This window comes from Cyclopterus lumpus, chromosome 17 (genome assembly GCF_009769545.1).
Source record: "Cyclopterus lumpus isolate fCycLum1 chromosome 17, fCycLum1.pri, whole genome shotgun sequence".
Taxonomy (NCBI): domain Eukaryota; kingdom Metazoa; phylum Chordata; class Actinopteri; order Perciformes; family Cyclopteridae; genus Cyclopterus; species Cyclopterus lumpus.
The window spans coordinates 6,536,578-6,555,262 of NC_046982.1; the positions used below are offsets into that span (position 1 = coordinate 6,536,578).

At 47.6% G+C, this 18,685-nt stretch overlaps 1 protein-coding gene across 1 annotated transcript in view; it reads right to left on the reverse strand.

The window, feature by feature from the left end:
- The window catches only part of LOC117746416 (phosphatase and actin regulator 1-like), a 37,664-nt gene that overhangs the window by 1,249 nt on the left and 17,730 nt on the right, over positions 1-18,685 (reverse strand). The window contains exons 3-12 of the mRNA XM_034555514.1: positions 14,009-14,173; positions 8,867-8,947; positions 7,233-7,436; positions 6,747-6,859; positions 6,513-6,706; positions 5,174-5,374; positions 4,825-4,977; positions 1,977-2,032; positions 959-1,020; positions 232-372 (exon numbers count right to left, since the gene is read on the reverse strand). Coding sequence (XP_034411405.1) covers positions 232-372; positions 959-1,020; positions 1,977-2,032; positions 4,825-4,977; positions 5,174-5,374; positions 6,513-6,706; positions 6,747-6,859; positions 7,233-7,436; positions 8,867-8,947; positions 14,009-14,173 — 1,370 coding nt within the window. The remainder of the gene's footprint in view (positions 1-231; positions 373-958; positions 1,021-1,976; positions 2,033-4,824; positions 4,978-5,173; positions 5,375-6,512; positions 6,707-6,746; positions 6,860-7,232; positions 7,437-8,866; positions 8,948-14,008; positions 14,174-18,685) is intronic.

An 18,685-nucleotide genomic window follows, 5' to 3' on the forward strand; every position in this document is an offset into this window, starting at 1 on the left:
GGTATCTCTGGATAACATACAAATAAAATAAATAAAAATCAAGACCTCATTAAAAGTCAGTCGCATGGACTGCTGTGAGTAGCAGGGGGGGGGGGGGACATGCCACATGCTGTAATAGAGGAGCAGGAGGGAGGACATAACACGTCCTGCTATCATTGCTCTGCTGCCTTAGGGGTCGCGTCACATGAGGAGCAGAGATCTTAAGACCATTAGGAGAAGTGCGATACTGGCCTTGTCAGCGGCTGTGAGCCGGGTCCAGGGTTTATCCGCCCGCCTGTCGTAGTCCTGGGCGTCTGACACCTCCACATAGTCACTGAATTGGATGAGAATCTTGGCCTGTCTCAGCTCCTCCACAGTGGGCCTCTGGCTCAGCTGGAAAGAAAAAACAAATGAGTTGGAGAACAGAAGACCAGGCGCAGCATTCCCAGTAGCGGATTCCTCCCATATTCACTTCCTTTTCCACATTCAGTCTTTCTTCAAGATCACACAACGACATTCACAATTACGTATTGAATCCGTGGGCTAAAAATAAATCTGTGTATCGACCAATATTAGCCGATCACAGTTATCAGTATCGGCGTGGAGGACGTTGATGAACAACAACGCAACAAACTTTCAATCAGAAATATGTTGATGTTATCGGTATCCTTATCAGAATTTTCGACAAGAGTTTTACACAAACAAAAATCGGGCGTATTGGCCCGTGCATTTCGTAAAAGAAACAAACAAAAACACATATTGTGTTCATTACAGCACCGGCCGCTGAACACAACAAAAAGGCATGTGAAAATGAAATCCCTCCAACAGCTGTGAGATATTTTTGTTTTGAGCAGCGTGTCCACAGGTGAGCAGAAAGTGCGAGAACGTAATCAAAAGTGAGGGGGGGGGGGGGTCAAAGGAGTTGGCAGCCAACACGCTGGAGGGCCAAGGGCGACAAGGACAGCTATTTTGGACTCACCTTTCGCGTTAGCCTTCGTTTTATCTCCCTCTTCTCCTCCATTTCCTCCAGCTCATTGCGAGCTGCAAGAGAACGAGAGGACGAGCGGTTACTCTACGAGTTGTGCACAAAACGCTTAAGACAACACGCACCGTGATGCCTTATTTTGGCTCATTAGACTCACACTGAACTGGATACGTTTCAAACTTTGGAAATTTTGTTTCCATCATTCGCCGTTTGATGCTATTAGGAATGGGCACCGGGGGAGAAGGATTGCTCCGTTCCTTTCAAGCCGTCCCAGGGCTTTTTGGTCAAGTGATTAACCCATTTACGCATAAACATTCCTTCATTTTACTACGGATGATTTTCCAATCACGTAGAGCTCTTGCATCTCGCCACGAGCCTTGTGTTGCACTATACATGTATTCAAAAGAGACAAAACAACAACAACAAACAAGCTCCAGCTCAGAGGCGCGAGTTCAAAGGAGAGCCCGAGAGTACACAAAAAGGCATTCTGGGACACGGCTCCCGTTTGCGAAAGCTTTGGCAGGCGAAACTGCGCCTGTGCACACACACACACACACACACACACACACACACACTGTATACGTGGTGCTCCTCGCAGCTCTGGATTCCGCCCCAGAAAATTAAGCTTAACCTTGGCACTGTGCTGCGAGTGGAGAGGACGTGACTCGTCACACGTGAATTCTTAGGCTTTGTATTTTTCCTGCTGGTAGATGGGGCCCTTTGATGTGAGAGACGCTGGGTCCCCGGTGACAGAGCTGCTTCTCTCCGATACTGCATGTGTTGGAGCAAAGCAACCAGTCTGCTCGGGGGGGGCCCCGGTGCCCCGTCTGTCTATAGAAGATAGATGCCACCAGCGTTCACACAGCTCGCCCTCTGTGACCAGGCTGAGGCCAACATGGTTTGATGACGAACTCACGTAGAGGGTCATTTCGGAGGTTTTGTCATTTATTTTGTCTTATATGTGAGCTCACTTTAAAAGAGATGATGGTAAGTATAGTGAAGAGACACTCACGTTTGAGGATGTTCCTCTGCTCCAGCTCCTCCGCCGTGGGTCTCTGACTCAAGCGCCTGGTAAGAAACAAACATGCATCGTCAGCACATGAACCCTGGACACAGGTCAGCAAGGTCAAACTATGGATATGAAGTGAGGGATGCAAATCAACCTACTTTACATGTAAAATGTAAATAATGTGAACATCAACTGTCGTTTCGAGCGAAAGTCAAACGTTTCACTGGTTCTGCTTCTGTGAAATAAATAGTTCAAAGGAAAGCCGCTGGGTTTTTTTCCTCACTGCTTTGACAGCAGCTCCCGGTCACGTTATCTTATTCACATTTTGCCTTTCAGCATGAGTGCTTTTACAACTGACAACCCTGGGCTTTGGAGAAAAGAGGCAATGCGTTAAGCTGAATTAAATATAACATTAACTCAATGTTATATTTCCCTACTGTCCCTGTACAACTTATTCATGAGCAACAATGTTGTTTTCTCAACATATCTTTTTTTTTTTCTTTTTTTTTTAAAGCTCTTGCCTCATGACGACACTTTCCCAAAAATAATTCAGTCCGCCACGATCCCCAAATCCTCTTTTCTAATGGAATGGTGATAGATTGCTGCAATGCAGGGATTGAGGCCAGTGAAAAACAGATATTCCCGAATAAGATGACGCGGCCACATTGAAAGGTTCCAGCGCTCGAGGCGGCTAAAAGAAAACCACACAGACGAAGACACAAGGAACATGGCCGTCCGAGCCCGTTTCCCCATCACATTTTTTCTTATTTGCGGCAAGATCTGACGCATTATGCATTATGTACAGATTATCTCCAAATGGCTCGGATACAGAAAGGTCACTCTGAGTGCCTTCCAGTGGGGACTCTTATTATAGCGCCGGGTCAGGACCCTGCGGGAGTGGACCCGACAGTGGGCACCGGATCAATGATTGCATCTCGTTCCGATCTGGCAGCCATCTGGCCCTCTCAGCTCCCGTGTGCAGGTCTGTGCTCGGACCGGCGCGTCTCTTCTTCGTTTTTTTTGTTCGGGAAAAGTCAAAAAGCACCGAATCCCGAGCATTCAGTCAGCAGGAAACGCGGCGACTGTAGATAAACGTGCGCCGACCGACCCTTTCCAAACCATTTCCATCACAAGCAGGTTTATGGATTGTGGAGGTCCATTCATACATTCGGTCATATTCATGTAATGTGTTTACGTAACTGTAACTCTGTTCATTCTGTACACATGACATCTATTGCTTCGGTCCATCCGGGGAGAGGGATCCTCCTCTGTTGCTCTCCTCAAGGTTTCTTCCCTTTTTTCCCTGTGAAAGGTTTTTTTCTATTTCTTTGGAGTTTTTCCTGATCCGATGTGAGGTCAAAAGGTCAGGGATGTCGTATGTGTACAGATTGTAAAGCCCTCTGAGGCAAATTCGTAATATTGATTATGAAGTGGACTCAACAACTTGGTTTTGGGAATACGCTGATTGGCTTTATCGGAGTCTCTTACCAGGAAATCAATGCGCCTGCTCATGAAATATAACACATAAGCTTTACATGTGCTGGTAGGTGGATGTTTTTACTAGCCGTATCCCCCTTTTATGCCTCTGCTGGCTGTAGCTTCACATTTACCTGACCTCTTCGTCAAACTCTCAGCTACAAAGCAAATAAGCCCATTTCCCAAAATGTCAAACGAGTTCTTTAAGGGAAGAGACAAAAACTACATAAAATAATACGCAAAAACATATCGAAGCGAGCAAGAGTCCCAAACATGTAGTCAAAGACCCAGCGGTGCACTCTCTCAAGAGGACAGAGCTGAAAGGGTTCCTCTCCAGGGTTTCTGCGAGCTGAGGTCAGTGCGGCCTCATAATCACACAAACATTACACCACACGGACGGCTAGGAAGAAAAGCATGACATTGTGAACTGCACATCAGAAGACACCGTGCCGGAGCCTTCTGGGAACATGACAACGACGCAGGGCGGCCTTCTGGGAACGCGCGCCGCCTTCCAATCACAGTGGGGGACACTCCATCCCTCCCCTTGCAACCCTATTTCCCACATCTCGTTTTTGCTCTCCGGCTTTCATTTATACCCAAAATGTGCTAGGCGTCCCCCCATTACCAACACATCCTCTCTTCACTCAGAGCAGCATCAAATAAGGCGTGTGATGCGTTTGGGGGGGGGGAGGGGGGGGGGGGGGGGGGGGGGAGAATAATCACGTTGTTTGATCTGATAGATTACTAGAAGTCACCTTTATGATGTCAACATATGTGTAAACATTCCTGTGATTTGTACGCACTGCACCACTGTAGAGGTAGAGAGAGAGAGAGAGAGAGAGAGCTGCTGGTATGAAGTGGATTGCGTGGTGCTGCTGTGTGGAGGAGTCGGGTAGAGATAGTTTGGCACATGCATCACCGTGGTGATTCAGTCAGCGCGGGAGGAAGTCAGGCAGGAGGAAGGGGGGGGGGATAAAAAAGAGAGGGGGGGGGGGGGCATGGTGATGAATCGCTGAAATTAGGTCAGCTCCATTTTCAGAGCCTCATTTTAACGAGATAAAGCGTTTATCCTTATCGGATGTTGAGACGGGGAAAAAATGAAAGGATATGAAAAAGAGTTTCAATAGAAGAAGAAAAAAGAAAAAGAAAAGAAAGAAAAAAGGCTCACATTTGAAACGGCTTTGGACTGAGTCACAGTTCCTCCAGCCAGAACAACGTCGGCCCAAACTAAGACAAATCAGTCGGTTTGATTGAGGCGGGCTCGAGCGATAATCAATGATTTGGCCCATAAATTGTGCACGAGTGTGTAAATGTATTCATGTTTTAAAAATGTGCGTGTGTGTGTGTGTGTGTGTGTGTGTGTGCGTGTGCTCGCCTTGTGAGTTTGGTGCCGATCTGCTGCCTGGACTCCACCCTCTCCTCATCCGTCTGCATGGGCAGGATGTTTTTCTCCTCCAGCTCTCTTTTGGATGGACGGTTGCTCAGCTTGATGGCCAGAGAGTCTTTCCTCAGCACCTTCTGCGCCAGTCTACCTGAACATAACACAATTAGTATGTTGTGGTTTTAGATGCTGAAATAAGCAGTTGCAAAGGTTTGATGGACGGTCCAAACATGGCCGACTGTAGTCTAAAACCGGGGGGCGTCTTTTGTTGTTTTGGTCAATCTACCTTTACCTCTTCGTTTGTGCAGCCCCCCCCGCCCCCCCGAGGCCTGACTGCCGCCACTCACTTGTAAATATATCGTCGTCGTCCTCGTCGTCGTCCTCGTCGTCGTCCTCGTCGTCTTCGTCCTTGTACATGCTGGGCAGATCCTCGTAGTCGCACTCGTTGGGCATGTTCTCCTTGTCATCCTCGTAGTCGATGATCACAGACGGCACTTCTCTCCTGTCCAGGGGGAAACACTGGCCAACGCCGTGCAACGCCGAGCTGGTGGAGGGAAATGCATTTTAATCTCTTTAACAGAAAATAGTGTTCGTGGCACTGGCATGTCGTATTATTGAATTCTCTGAACTCTCTCAATCCAGAAAATGAAGTGATTGAAAACAATAAAAAGGGGGGGCTTCTGGTACAATGATAGCTTAGTGGGTTTCTAATCCAAGCACAGAGGGAGAGGAGATACAGAACTCTGGCTGAATGAGACCGGAGTACAAAGAGCCTGAATGCAGAAATACCAAATATGATTCTGTGCAGTCCTACGCAATGCCATGCAATCCTCTGGGCTACACGAGAGGCCGAGAGCAACTGCACTCGTATGATTCAACAACAGGGTGACAGACGTAAAGGCTCGGGAGCCGACCCGATCGCATGTTGCATGGAACGATTCGCCGCGGTCCAGGTGGAGCGGCGAGCCCGCTGTTACACAACCCTCCGCCCCCCCCCCCCCCCCCCCACACCTTTCAGAGCTTTCAGTCCAATTGTGAGCAATGTCACGGCCATTACTTCCCTATCCCCGGCCCAAATGGCTTTGGTGATGAAGAGATCCTAATGTCTGTGGTTACATAACGTCCAATCCGCTAACCCTGCTGCTTTTTCTTTTCTTTTTACTACAAAACTTAAAAAAATAAAATACGCTGCTCTTGTATAGCAACTGCTGGAGGGACGCCTCCTCCATGAACCCGATCCCACGCATACACACATACACTTTCAAGACCTGTACACCGGCGCTCCACGGCAGGACTCGTGCGACCTCCATAAAACCGAGTAAACAGGCAGACTCTATGCTAATTATAATGCCCCCCCCCCCAAGTAATTACTCTGATATGAACAAGAGATACATTGACCACAGACTCTACACACAATAATTATTTATTAAAAACTAAAATTAAAAAAAGGAAAATATGTCGTCACCGGCAACCCCCTTTGAGGCCAAGCGACTGCCTCCATCGGTGAAATATTTAGAGTTTCACACATTCAACAGTTTTGTTAAAAACGCAAACAAGATATCATGTGATGCACAGACGGATGGCCAAATAGAGGCCGATCCATAATCCCCCCCCCCCCCCGCCTGCCTTCACTGGGAGGACCCAAATCAGACTGAATGACCCGAGCGCTGATGGCCACTAACCTTTCAAACCTCTGCATGGAGAGCGCCAGGGTTTTATTGAGCTCCTCGATGATGCGGCTGGGCGCGTGCAGGCTGCCGTACTGGAGCTGGAGCGGGTGGCCGTGGCCGTGGCTCTGATGGAGGCCCGACAGCGCGGCCAGGTGGGAGGGCAGCAAGGTGCCGTGGTGGAGCGACATGCCCTGGGGAGGGCCACACTTTTGGGAGAGAGCGCAGAGGGCGTTGGGGGAAGGAGACGGGGAGGAGTCCAGTCCCCCCCGGAGGCACACAAATCATCACTTTCTTGGGAGGCAGAGGCGGGGAGTGCTTTCCCCCGGGCATAAAGGGCAACTTCATTGGCTGGCAAGAATCTAAAAAGAAAAAGAATCAGTGGAACGGAAGAGAAAGAAGGGTTTCTGGACATTTATACTGGGTGCAACTTGTGTTATATCGCTTTGGGACGGTCAGACGGTGGGAACTAGGCCAGGATAATGCCACTTCCCTCTGACTGACAGACGGACAATGACAGGGAGAGCCCCGCTGACATAACCACGGGGGACTTTAATGAGACTACTATAATCCTGTGCACATGTGGGGCAACGCAGGTAGTGGTTTTAAAAGCGACAGCGGTCACGGCTCATTTAATAAAAACAAGAACTGCCGAAAGTGATAAATAAGTAGGCCACAACTATTTCTGTATGTGGGTTTAAAAACAAAATGAAGAGAAACAGAGCATCAACTGACCTGTGCTATGGTTTGGGATCCTAGAGAAAGGCTTTGGAGGGAGAGCAGGAGGCTTTTTGTGGTACAGCGGCGGCTTGGCGGGGTTATCCTGAAGGTCACCCGAGTAGGTGACACATTTCTTGGTGGGCAGGACCATACATGACTTAATAGAGGGCTCCTGAGCGCAGACTCTGCCGTCCATCGAGGATCCAAACTCAACGGTTGCTAAACATTTGTAAAAAAAAAAATTAAAAAAAAGCAGCGTCAGTCTGACAAGCATCGGAAACGTGATTTGACCGCACAAGAAAGACACGTCCCGGGAAGACCGTTCCATGGGAAGTGGATTCAGAAAGCTAAGGCCGAGAGCCCTTTATCAGCACACAGCAGACCAGGGAACGCTGTCAGCCAAGCAGTTGGACAGAACTTTGCATTCACGTTGGGAGCGTTCATCTTGACAGCCTTTTGAAGAGATAACCTTTCTAACATTCAGAAAATCTTCCATGGGAGTTTTTGCTCATATTCAAAATCGCACGTTGTAACCAGCTGTCATACAAAAAGAGCTTCAAAAAAAAAAAGAAAAGGCCCTCGTTTTGAAGCGTCCTCATGAGGAAGGATGGGATTGGATCTTTCGATTCCGCCACTGAGCACACCCCATCTAGTGATCTAGGGTTTGGCTGGCGTGCGCCACATTAAATCCAGGAACACAGAGTGGAAGTCAAAAGAAATGGCAAAGCCGATTTACAATCCAGCAGCCAATCGGATGAAAGCTTTCTGCCAACATCATGGGATTTTCTTTTATTTCTATTGTGGTTATATTTTTGCCCCTGCTGTCCCATTTCTATTTGGATCAGAGTCGATTCTTTGGACTACAAAGCGAGTTGTGTGGTATATCTATAAATCGGGGGAATGAATGCCAGTCACTCTAGTGGTCTAGTGAAGCAGCTTTACTAGACATGCATACAAATAACCACTGCTGATCTATCAAGCTGTGCACACAAGCTTTTCTTTTTTATGATGATGAAACTAGGTTGTCACTGGGCAGGGACACCTGGACAAATTAATATGCACTGCATTCTAAAAAGGTAGTGGCACAGCTATTAAAGCACTTTGAATTGCCTTGTGTATGAATTGTGCTCTATAAATAAACTTGCATTGCCTATTGTGCAAAAATAGGGGAGATACTTTCAGGAGAAGCACAAATATAATATTCCATTCATAACCGTTCTTGATTTTCGGCACGTTTGGAGGCATTCGTTTTGGCCTTCTTCTTATTTTTGAACATTGCACTTTGTAAAGTCCATTTTGTAAAACAATAACGTGTCCCCATTTACTCCGTTCACATCTTGGCAGGAGGCTCTCTGAGCTTCTCCAACTTAGTTTGTGATGTCCCGAGGCTGTCGGGACTCAAACGTACTCTCTAGCTTTGAATACGGGGCGTCTAGGGCACATCAAATCAAGATCAAAGAGTGTATAAAACCCCACAAAATCTCTATAATGAAAGATTATATCGCCAGAAGCCCATGCCGAATCTTGACGAGCTCACTTCAGAGACTACTGATTAATGAGGAGACGAACAACTTCCAAATGCAGCGCACCGCCTCTACCGCTAATGCAGTTTCTCCTTAAAACCGAGACGGTTGCCAACATCGGCTCACCTTTTTCAAAGATCTCTTTCAGCACTCCTCTCTTGATCAACTCATCGCGGCTCTGTCGCATTGACATCTTCCTCTCCAGAGCTGAGGGGGCACAAGAGAACAGTTCAAAAGTCATCTTCACATTAGTGTCATTCAAAGGTTTGGCCAAACAAAGACAGAGTGAGACCTCCAGAGCCTTTTTGGAGAGGTTTCACTTATGATAATGGAAATACCTGGAAGTCTATGAGGGACATGGCCATTACTTAATGATCGCCCTGTCTTTTGCAATAATCCCCCCCCCCCCCCCCCCCCCACTTCGTTCTTTCCTTTCTTTTAGAGAGTGTTTTTGTTGATAACATGAGAGATCAGGCATTATTCGATATTATTGTCAACAAGTCCCAAGAATAGACCAAAACTAACGTAATCCTTCCCTATTCTGTCCGTGGCAAAAACACACTGGGCGCTGTAGTTTTAAGCAAACAGGAGTAAGTAGCAGATTTACTGGGGACTATTTTCAGCTGCGGATTAATACACATTTAGTATGTATAGCAGCAGGGTGGCATATGTGGAGCAAACTAGAGTGCCCATGCTCACTGCAACGAAAGGACAACAATGGAAGTAGTAGTTTTTAAAAAATGTCAACCGTTTATCATATAAAGATCTGAATTACCAGCAACTTCAGTTGAGAGAACTGCAGTATTAGTAACATCCTGGATTTTGTTGTAAAGATAATCTGTGAAACTGTGCGACCAAAAAAAGAAAAGAAAATGGGACCTTGATGCATAAAAGAGATTAAAAGGGGGTGGAGGAGCCGTTCCAACAACACGCCTCATTGTAGTGCATTATGCACAAGATAACACGTCCCATAGCTACTGCTTCTATTCTTAGGCTTCAAAAGTTGGAGGCACTTAACAATCTCGTCGCAGTAGGCGGAAACAAAAGCGGCTGAAAAAAAAAAATCATGTTAGTAATTTCAAAAATTCTACCCCTGCATGGAAACAAATTTTTAAAAAAAAGAATGTGAGATGAGGATCAGCGACGGCACTTGAACGCACGGCGCCGGGAGCTCCCCGCAGGCCTCTGCAGCGGCTGCTGAAGAGGGAGATCTCAGATTGAGCCACGTGTGCTTTCCAGATGACCCCGGGGGCCTCGTCCCGGCTCTAGCAGAGGGCGGCGTGTCCGATGCCGACGCTGTGGATTCAGGAGAATACCCACAGCTTGACCCCGCCTCTCTTTGCCTCGCAACGCAGTGGAGTTGAAACCAACTGCTCAGGAGGAACATTTAAAAAAACAAAACAAAAATGAGAGTCATGCAAATGTCAGACGGGCAAATGTGGATCCTCTTCGCTTTCAAACACTAACGCTCCGTTATGAGTTCCTCCCGGATACCAGATGTTCAATATCACTCGACATTTCAAAAAAGGTTTTCAAGAGGAGCCCGTTTGAGATCAGCTCCGAGCCAGGATAAAATATCCCCCCCCCCCCCCAATACGTCACACAATCGAGCCCCGAGGAAGTGGTACATTGAAGAGTGTGAAATGAAAAGGAAATTGAACCGTTTGTACATCCCGATGCCGACAGCTCCGTAAAGAAAGGGATTATTTATTTCACCGACGCAACAGATAAGTAACATTGGGTCAAGTCAAAGGGTAAATAAATACGCCCATCAAACGCTTGGCCCAGATTCAACATGGAGGGATGTTTCTAACGCGAAGCACCGCAGGCGTCACACACACGTGTCACCTCGTGCAGTCTCAAACTTCATTAAAATGTCCGGGAGAGGTTTCCATTAATAGAGTCGGTAGCGGGATAATGGAGGGAAGATAAACCTGGTGGTAAAGTGTCATCACAACTAGGGATCGTGGCAGTCGATCGTCATATAATGTCAATACAATATACATCTTCTTTCGGGATGAACGTCATTAAAAGACGGCAAAGAAAATCCTGTGTAGCATTTAAATTTCTTTAAACAAAAAAAAAAAAATCCTTCAATGAACACTTGATTCCAGCACCGAAGACATTTCTTTTAGAACATTTTTTTATTTTTTTATAATATTTTAAATGACGGACACAATGTTCATCAAAATGACGAATGAAAACATCAGCACCAGCACTTTGCCACGGCGGTTGAAACCCGGGGCTAAAGGTCGACGTACGGCCGCGACATGTTCAGGGATTAATGCCGCCATCTCATCCATAAATGAAAAGTATTTACTCAAAGCTTTGTGACATAACTGCTATGGGATGTGCACGGTTACGCAATACCATCAGCTCAAAAGCCTTTGCGAGGAGACGTCTTGACAGATTGTCGCACGGCGTCCGACACAGAGGACGCTATTGTTGAAATGGACAACGCACCGGCTGTCCTTTGCATGACATTTCGATTTAATATTTAAGGAGCGCATTAATAGTGTGCAAGAATTGGAATTTCATGTTCATCAGGAAGGTTCCTGCGAGAGCGGGTCACCAGAATGGCACATCATCAGCTGTGAGTCCACAATGAGGCCAATGACTGGGCTGAGGGGCATTAACGCCACTGGATGCAAGATATCTCATATCTCATGAAGCTGGCATGTCTGAATATACAGGCGGTATTGATCCGAGAACACTACGCTGCAAAGTGACCCAGGTGGTCAGAACGCATCGTACCGACCCCGAGGCTCAGAGTGGACGCTTCTAGCGAGGCAATTCTCTCAGCCTTCGCAAAACACTGCATTAAAAAAACAACAACAAAAAACCTTCATGGAGCCCTTCATCAATGAGACGCTCACGCGTTAAAAGGCTTGATGTGGATAAACGCCTCCTTGAAAAAAATTGAAAAAAACACAGCGGAGAAGAAAAACGGTGCGTTTAGACGACCGCTGTTCACAAGGAACTGCTTGACATTAATTGGATTAGAAAAAAAAAAAGAAAAAAAAAGAGGGAGATAGCATCAGACTACCGTGTTCTTTTGATGAATCTCTGCTGAATGTACAGAGCACGATAAGACACCCGACTGTACACCCCGCCCCCCCCGAGTTGGCCTTCATCTGCTTAATATCACAACACGTTCATAATCCTACTGTGCTCAGTGCCCAATTATCCCCGACAACATCTGCATGCCCAGAGGCTGGCCTGCCCCGTCGGCACGGCGACTGCCGGGACGAGCTTTTGTCTTTGATGAGATGAATGTGAGGCGGTGGTGTACGGCACGCGTTTCCTGCTTTAAAAAAAAAAAAAAAAAGGGACAGTTCAACCTTTATTTCTTCTTCCTGTGGTGCCGTTTATCAATCCAGATTGTTTCGGAGATATCGGCCGTGGACATCTCTTCCTTCTCTTCCAATGGAATGGAACTACGTGGATTGTGATTCTGGGGTGTAAACCGTTGCTTTTAAAACAAGGTTGGAGGCTAAAAGTATTAAGTGCGATAAATTAATTAAAGTATTTGTCATAATCATGCGGCAGCAGTTTTCTTATCCGTAGAAAAAGAAAAAAAAGGAGGTCATCCCAATCCAGGCTTTGAGGCTAGTAAATAAATAGGCTGCCATCTTAGCGTCGACAAATGAAATGAGGGCACAGCAGCATGGGCACGGTTCCATTTAAAAAAATAAATAAATACAAAAAAAAACTCACAACGCAAATCAATAGCGGAGCTACGGGGTCAACCAAAGTCAATACCGTTTCCTAGATGAAGTAAGCGGAATTTACTTCTTCTGAACGCGGTTTTCATCACGTCAGAAATGAGGACTTTAAGTGGGCAAAGAGTTACACAGAGCCAGCCATCTCTCTCTCTCTCTCTCTCTTCCTGGAATGAGCAAATAATGGCGTCGCTCCCTTCTCCAAATGATCAGTTTCCACTTACTCTCCGCTTTCCTTGCTCGGTCTCGTTAGATATCATGCCTCCTCAAGAATCCAATCCATGCTTCCAGCTGTCGTTTGCTATTCATGCGTACCTCTGGATGCAGTGCGGCTGTTGGGACCGCGGGACGGGCTCAGCCAGATAACACACCGTGACTTTCCAGCAGCTGAACTTGGGGCACCATCCATTTCACAAAATACTGTCAAAATCCGGGGTGGTGATTTAAAAAAAAAAAAAAAGAAGATGTATTGTGATCATTGGCTAGCGACCCCTTCGTCACATTACCCATGCGTCGTCATTTGAGACCCTGTTTAATATAAATGTATTTACTTGCGGAGCTTTAAATCCCAGTGCAATGTGCCATGTGTTGCTCAAATTCATCCCCGAGCCACTTCCTGTCCCTTCAATAGGAATTTTGTAGCGGCTTGAGCAACTTCTCTAGACTATGACGGCCGCGAGTGCACGCCGCCATGACTGCACGCCGCCTGCAGCTAGAAAAACCACACAGAGATACGGAGACTCCACTTAGGAGGTCGTTTCCCGTGGGTCATAATTCCAGCAACAAAAGCAATGAACAAAAGCAATGAAGAGCGCCCTGTTTCACTCAACTCCACTGTGCATTAACGCCATTGTGGCGGTCGCTCAGCTCTTCATTGCTGTCCTTCACCACGACAGGGGAGATGCCGTTATCACACGGCATCCACGATTGTTTGATCGAGTGCTCATCTATTATTGAAACTGCAGTAGAATTGTCACAAAGTCACGCGGCGTCGAACGCTCACAAACACAATTCAACAGCACGTTTGTGTCTTACTGTGGGGGGGGGGGGAAGGAAGGCCACGTAGTCCAGAGAGACGGCTGCAACGGTCGAATCATTCAGCCGATCGGTAACGCCGACCAAAGGAGGTCAAATGCTTGCTTTGTGCTTGTGAGAGGAAGCTCACAACCGGGAAACTGCTAATTTTACAATATTACAAAACTAAAAAATCAGAACGCCCTGTCCTGTGCAGACCGGATTCAGGCCTCGCCGCATTTGCTCATCTTTTATACGAGCAAGAATTCCTCTTCCCAGACGCGAGATGCAGTCTGACAAATTGTCTCCTCCTGTCCACCAGGCTGACGGTGTACTTTTAAAATAAGTCCAGCCACATCTGAAGGCAGCGGGTCCTTCACTCACCCCTCAGAAACACTGGCCTGCAAGATGAAAGGAACCTCGAAAGCACGAAAACTCCACATTTACGATAACCAGACGGGAGGGCATGACATCACATGGCTGTAACATGCTGTGGAAATAAGAAGAAGAAGAAAAAGAAAAAGACATGTACCAACGGATGTCTGCTTGAACTTCTCACTCTTCTTCTTCCTCCATTTCCAGGGCTTGAGGAGGCGTCCCAGAGTGGCAAACTTGCTCCGACGACGGATGGGCGGAGTGTGGGAGCCGGAGAGCAAGGACTCGGAACGCATGGCGGCCAGCCTCTCTACTTCCTCAGCTGTACGGGAATGAAAAGCACAAGAAAAGAAAGAAGGAAAACAAGAGTCTAGGTTAGATGGGGGATGCAGAGGAGGTGATATTCTGGTAATCATGCGGGAGAGACGGCTGTGAATGCAGCAGACACTTCTGCTCCCAGAGATCCGAGCAGTAAGAACCCGAGCCAAGCACCCCCCCCACCCCCGAATCCCCTCGTGACTCGGATGAGTTGGGTAGAGGGTGAACAAACCCGCGGATCACATAGCATTAGCTCCAAGTCTAAACAGTTTGAGGTTGCAACCAAGCGACTGGTATCAGCATGCCAAAACGCACTATTAAAAACAGACTGATAAGCAGCACCTCATTAAAAATTATTATTATTTTTTTTTTTTAAAAAGGCACATTTTCCTGCTCCTCATCAAATATTTACAAGGCCCATCACGACTTCTACGTACCGTTCGGTATCAAAAGAGTTTGATAACACATGTTATTAAATGAAAACGCAAAAAAGGCATGCCGTGTTTGAGAGTACAAACAGAGTTTTAGCTGAGGAGGTACGATCACAGCGGTGCTCCACCGCTGTGGCTCGGCAGGTAGAGCGAGGTGGTCCTTCTAAATCAGAGGATCGGCGGTTCGATTCATGTTTTCTCCTTGGGCAAAGACCCTTGAACCCAAATTGATCCCGCGAGCTGTGCCTGCAGTGTGTGAATGGGTATGTTAGAGTTCCTGATGGGCAGGTGGCACCTTGCACGGGAGCCCCTGCCTTCATGACGACATGTGGCGGTGAAGCGCTTCGAGTGGTCGGAAGACTAGAAAAAGGACCAATTTACCAGAACGCTGCGACTCAAACAGACTCGCTGAGAACGCCGATGGGCCTTCAGAGATAGAAGTGTCTTCCCACCGCGCCCTTTGAACTCTAGAACCAGTTCAAGGTGTCTAAAAAAAGGAAGGAGCATGCCCCGACAGTCAAACGGCTGAATGCGACCATCTTGCAAGGAGCGAAAGACCGACAAAGTATTAACTAAAACATCATTATTCTAAACAACAGCTCACAAAAGGCGTCGGTCCACTCTTAACGAACTTAACGATTGCCGTATCGCATCGGGGGATTCACTGCCAGGCCTCAAGACTTTCCGGGCCTTGCGGCAGCAACAATTCCCCGGCTTAGATCGCAATGAATGGCGGACGCTTCGCCACCTCGTTGCGGCAGGTTCAAGTCTGTGCAGAATCACAATAATGGAAAAAAAAAAAAAGTATATTCCCAAAAGGGGGCCACGTTCTCATGCGTGCGTTCCATGGGTTTGCTGGTGTCACCACCACATCGCGCCAGAGGGGAGTTTTTCTACTAATCACTACGTTCACGGCGTTTTCCAACATGGACGGTGTCACTTCGCGGGGCCAGTTGCCTCCCCGGGGGTGATGACACCGGCAGGGTAAATATTGTGACAGTAACGCAGTGGAAATCAGTCCTTCGACTGAACGCTCTGATGCCTCAGAGCCGACCATCTTAGCACTCCCGCCACTCTATAAATAGCCACACACACACACACACACACACACACAGACACGGGTCAAATTACTTCATTAGGAGGTCCGAAAGTCGATGAAGGCAGGAAGACAAAAGAGGAAAATCAAAGCCGAGTGACAACAACTCTGTGATAGCGAGAATGATGACACACTTTTATGAACTGCAATAAAAGAAAGAAGAAAAACATGGAACACTTCTTTGTAGGCCTCGACACATTAGATTTGGTGCACTCTGGGAGGCTGAACCATCAGTGTATTCTCCACCGTGCGTCTGTCTGTATTTGTGCAGTGTTTACGTCCCTATCTTCCTTTAACTGGATCGTTTCCAGGGACACAAAATGAAGAAAAAAACACCACAGATTTACTACAACTCAAGTGCAAGGTGACGTAATTAATCTCAATCTTTACGAAATCTTCCTGGCAGAGTGGGAGAGAGCAGCTCAGAAACTCAATCTGCAAAAGTATCCATGGTGATGAAAAAAATAATAACGTGACATCCGGCCCAGTCTTCTCCACCACTGGAGCGCAAACACGCCAGAGTGGCTGCTTTTAATTTAAAAGAAAGAAAGAAAAAACAAAAACACTTGTTTGCATACCAAGATGGCTGAGTGATGATGTAATGACACAGAGCTGGAAATGGCTTTGTGCACACAGCCTGCACAGCTTCATGCCACCTAAATAGGTATAGTAAATCAATACTTTAGCTCCCATAATAAGCCACACACACACACATAAATATATATATAATTTTTTTTTCTTTATGATGCAAAACCAACAAGGAGCCTACAAGAAGTTCTGAGGTTCAGAGGCGGCAGTTCCTAAAACAGCGACAATGAATCAGCTGCGTTGCGTCTAAAGGCAAATGGCTCACTGAAACCCCCCGATGGAGCCCCGATAGAGCCCCGATGGAGCCCCGATGGAGCCCCGATGGAGCCCCGATGGAGCCCCGATGGAGCCCCGATGGAGCCCTGATGGAGCCCCGATGGAGCCCCGATGGAGCCCCGATAGAGCTCGGCCGGAGCCCCGATGGAGCCCCGATAGAGCTCGGCCGGAGCCCCGATGGAGCCCCGATGGAGCCCCGATAGAGCCCGGCCGGAGCCCCGATGGAGCCCAGATAGAGCTCGGCCGGAGCCCCGATGGAGCTCGGCCGGAGCCCCGATGGAGCCCCGATGGAGCCGCCGATGGAGCTCCAATGGAGGCATCGGCGCACCACGCAAGAGCATTAAGGATGAAGCATGAAGAGCATCCGGCAGCACCGCAGGGCGACGCGAGCCTCTCCGCACACTCACCGTCCTGCGTGTCGTTGCCGCGGCTGCAATTGCTGCAAATGTGCTTGATCTCCTTCCCGATGTGACAGTGGATCGCGAAGGGCAGGTTGTTGTTGTGCTGGTGGTGCTGGCGGTGGTTGTGTTGGTGCTGTTGCTGTTGTTGTTGTTGTTGTTGGTGCTGTTGTTGTTGTTGTTGTTGTTGGTGGTGTTGGTTGTTGTTCTGCGGATGCTGACCGTGTTCCTTCTTGTTGCCGAGGGACATGATTTTGACCAGGCTGAACGCCGCCTTCTTCTTCTTCTTCTTCGGCTTCTCCACCGCCACGGGCGTTTCTCGGCACCCCGTGGCGAACCAGGTGCCGTGCATGATGGTGGGCGCGGGGTCCACCGTCGGGTAATTGGCCGTCTTAAACATCGGGGCGGCAGCAGGGAGGAGGAGGAGGAAGAGCAGCGCGCTCCGTTACCGACGGCTTGGCTTCAAATTAAGAAGGAGGACCAAAAAAAAAACAAACGAAGGGCCCATCAATTGAGTCCCGCCTGACCGGCAGGAGCGGCTTCCATCGAGCCGAAAAACAGCCGCGGAGCGCCCACGCGCCTTTACCTGAGATCCCGATGACGTGAGAAAGTAAAGAAAGAAGAAGACAAGAAGAAGCCTGCTGCCGGATCCAAAGTGAGCTAATAATAAACTAGAGAGCGAGTAGTGAAAGGCAGCGACTGCCTCTCCCTCCCCGAGCTGCGGACTGCAGTCGGTTGTAGCTGATCCACGATTAGTGGAGCGGAGCAGGGGAGGCCTGTGATTGGCTGCGCGGCGCACTCCTCTAATAGGCCGGCGATTGGACGGAGGAAAAGTTGCGGGTCTGATAAGAGGATCATCCCATATCTGTTCTTTTTGAGCAGGTTACAATGCATGAGGAACCCTTTTTCTTTGATTACATTTTTTTTTTCTTTCAAAAACAGCTCCAAAAATGACCCAGCAAAATCACATTTCATAAGCATTATATTTTCAAAAAACAAACAAACAGTGTGTTACTTTTAAACTAATCAACATATTCGAAATTAGTCAGGAGAGTTAAATGATAATTAATGGCATGTAATCTGAGAGACAGATAAATATCTTTTTAAAGGGAATATAGCCAAACATTAAGTAAGAGGATGGAAATGTTGATGATGCGGTTACTGACTCTGTACTATGTGCTATGGTCTTGCATAGCCATAGCACATAGTACTGATACGAAATCATTCACTAAGTGTGTGTGTGTGTGTGTGTGTGTGTGTGTGTGTGTGTTTTCAGCATCATCTACAAATGGCGTCAAGAGCCCCCCCCCCCTCTTAAAATACTGACAGGCCAAAAGATAGGTGAGATTTGGGAAGTCAGCTTTAAAGTGCAAAGGAGCAAGAGACGTGAACTCCAACGCAAAAAACAATAACGACAACGTCTGTCCAATAATAGCAGACAAGAGCTCAGAGAATTCAAATCAAAGAAAAGAAAAACGTGGCGACAAGTGGCCGTAATCAGTGATCTGAGAGCTCAGCTGTACTTCAAGTCAGGAACAGCGATTAAATATTCCTTCTTCGAGTCACAAATCCCCTCTCCTCCCCTCTCCTCCCCTCTCCTCCCTCTCCTCCCTCTCCTCCCCTCCCCTCGTCCCAGAAAAACACAAGTCGATCCCCAGAGCTATACTGAGCTACATTTTGTCTGCTGAGAACATTAATGGCCAGTTATCGAGGCGTTGATCGTGTTA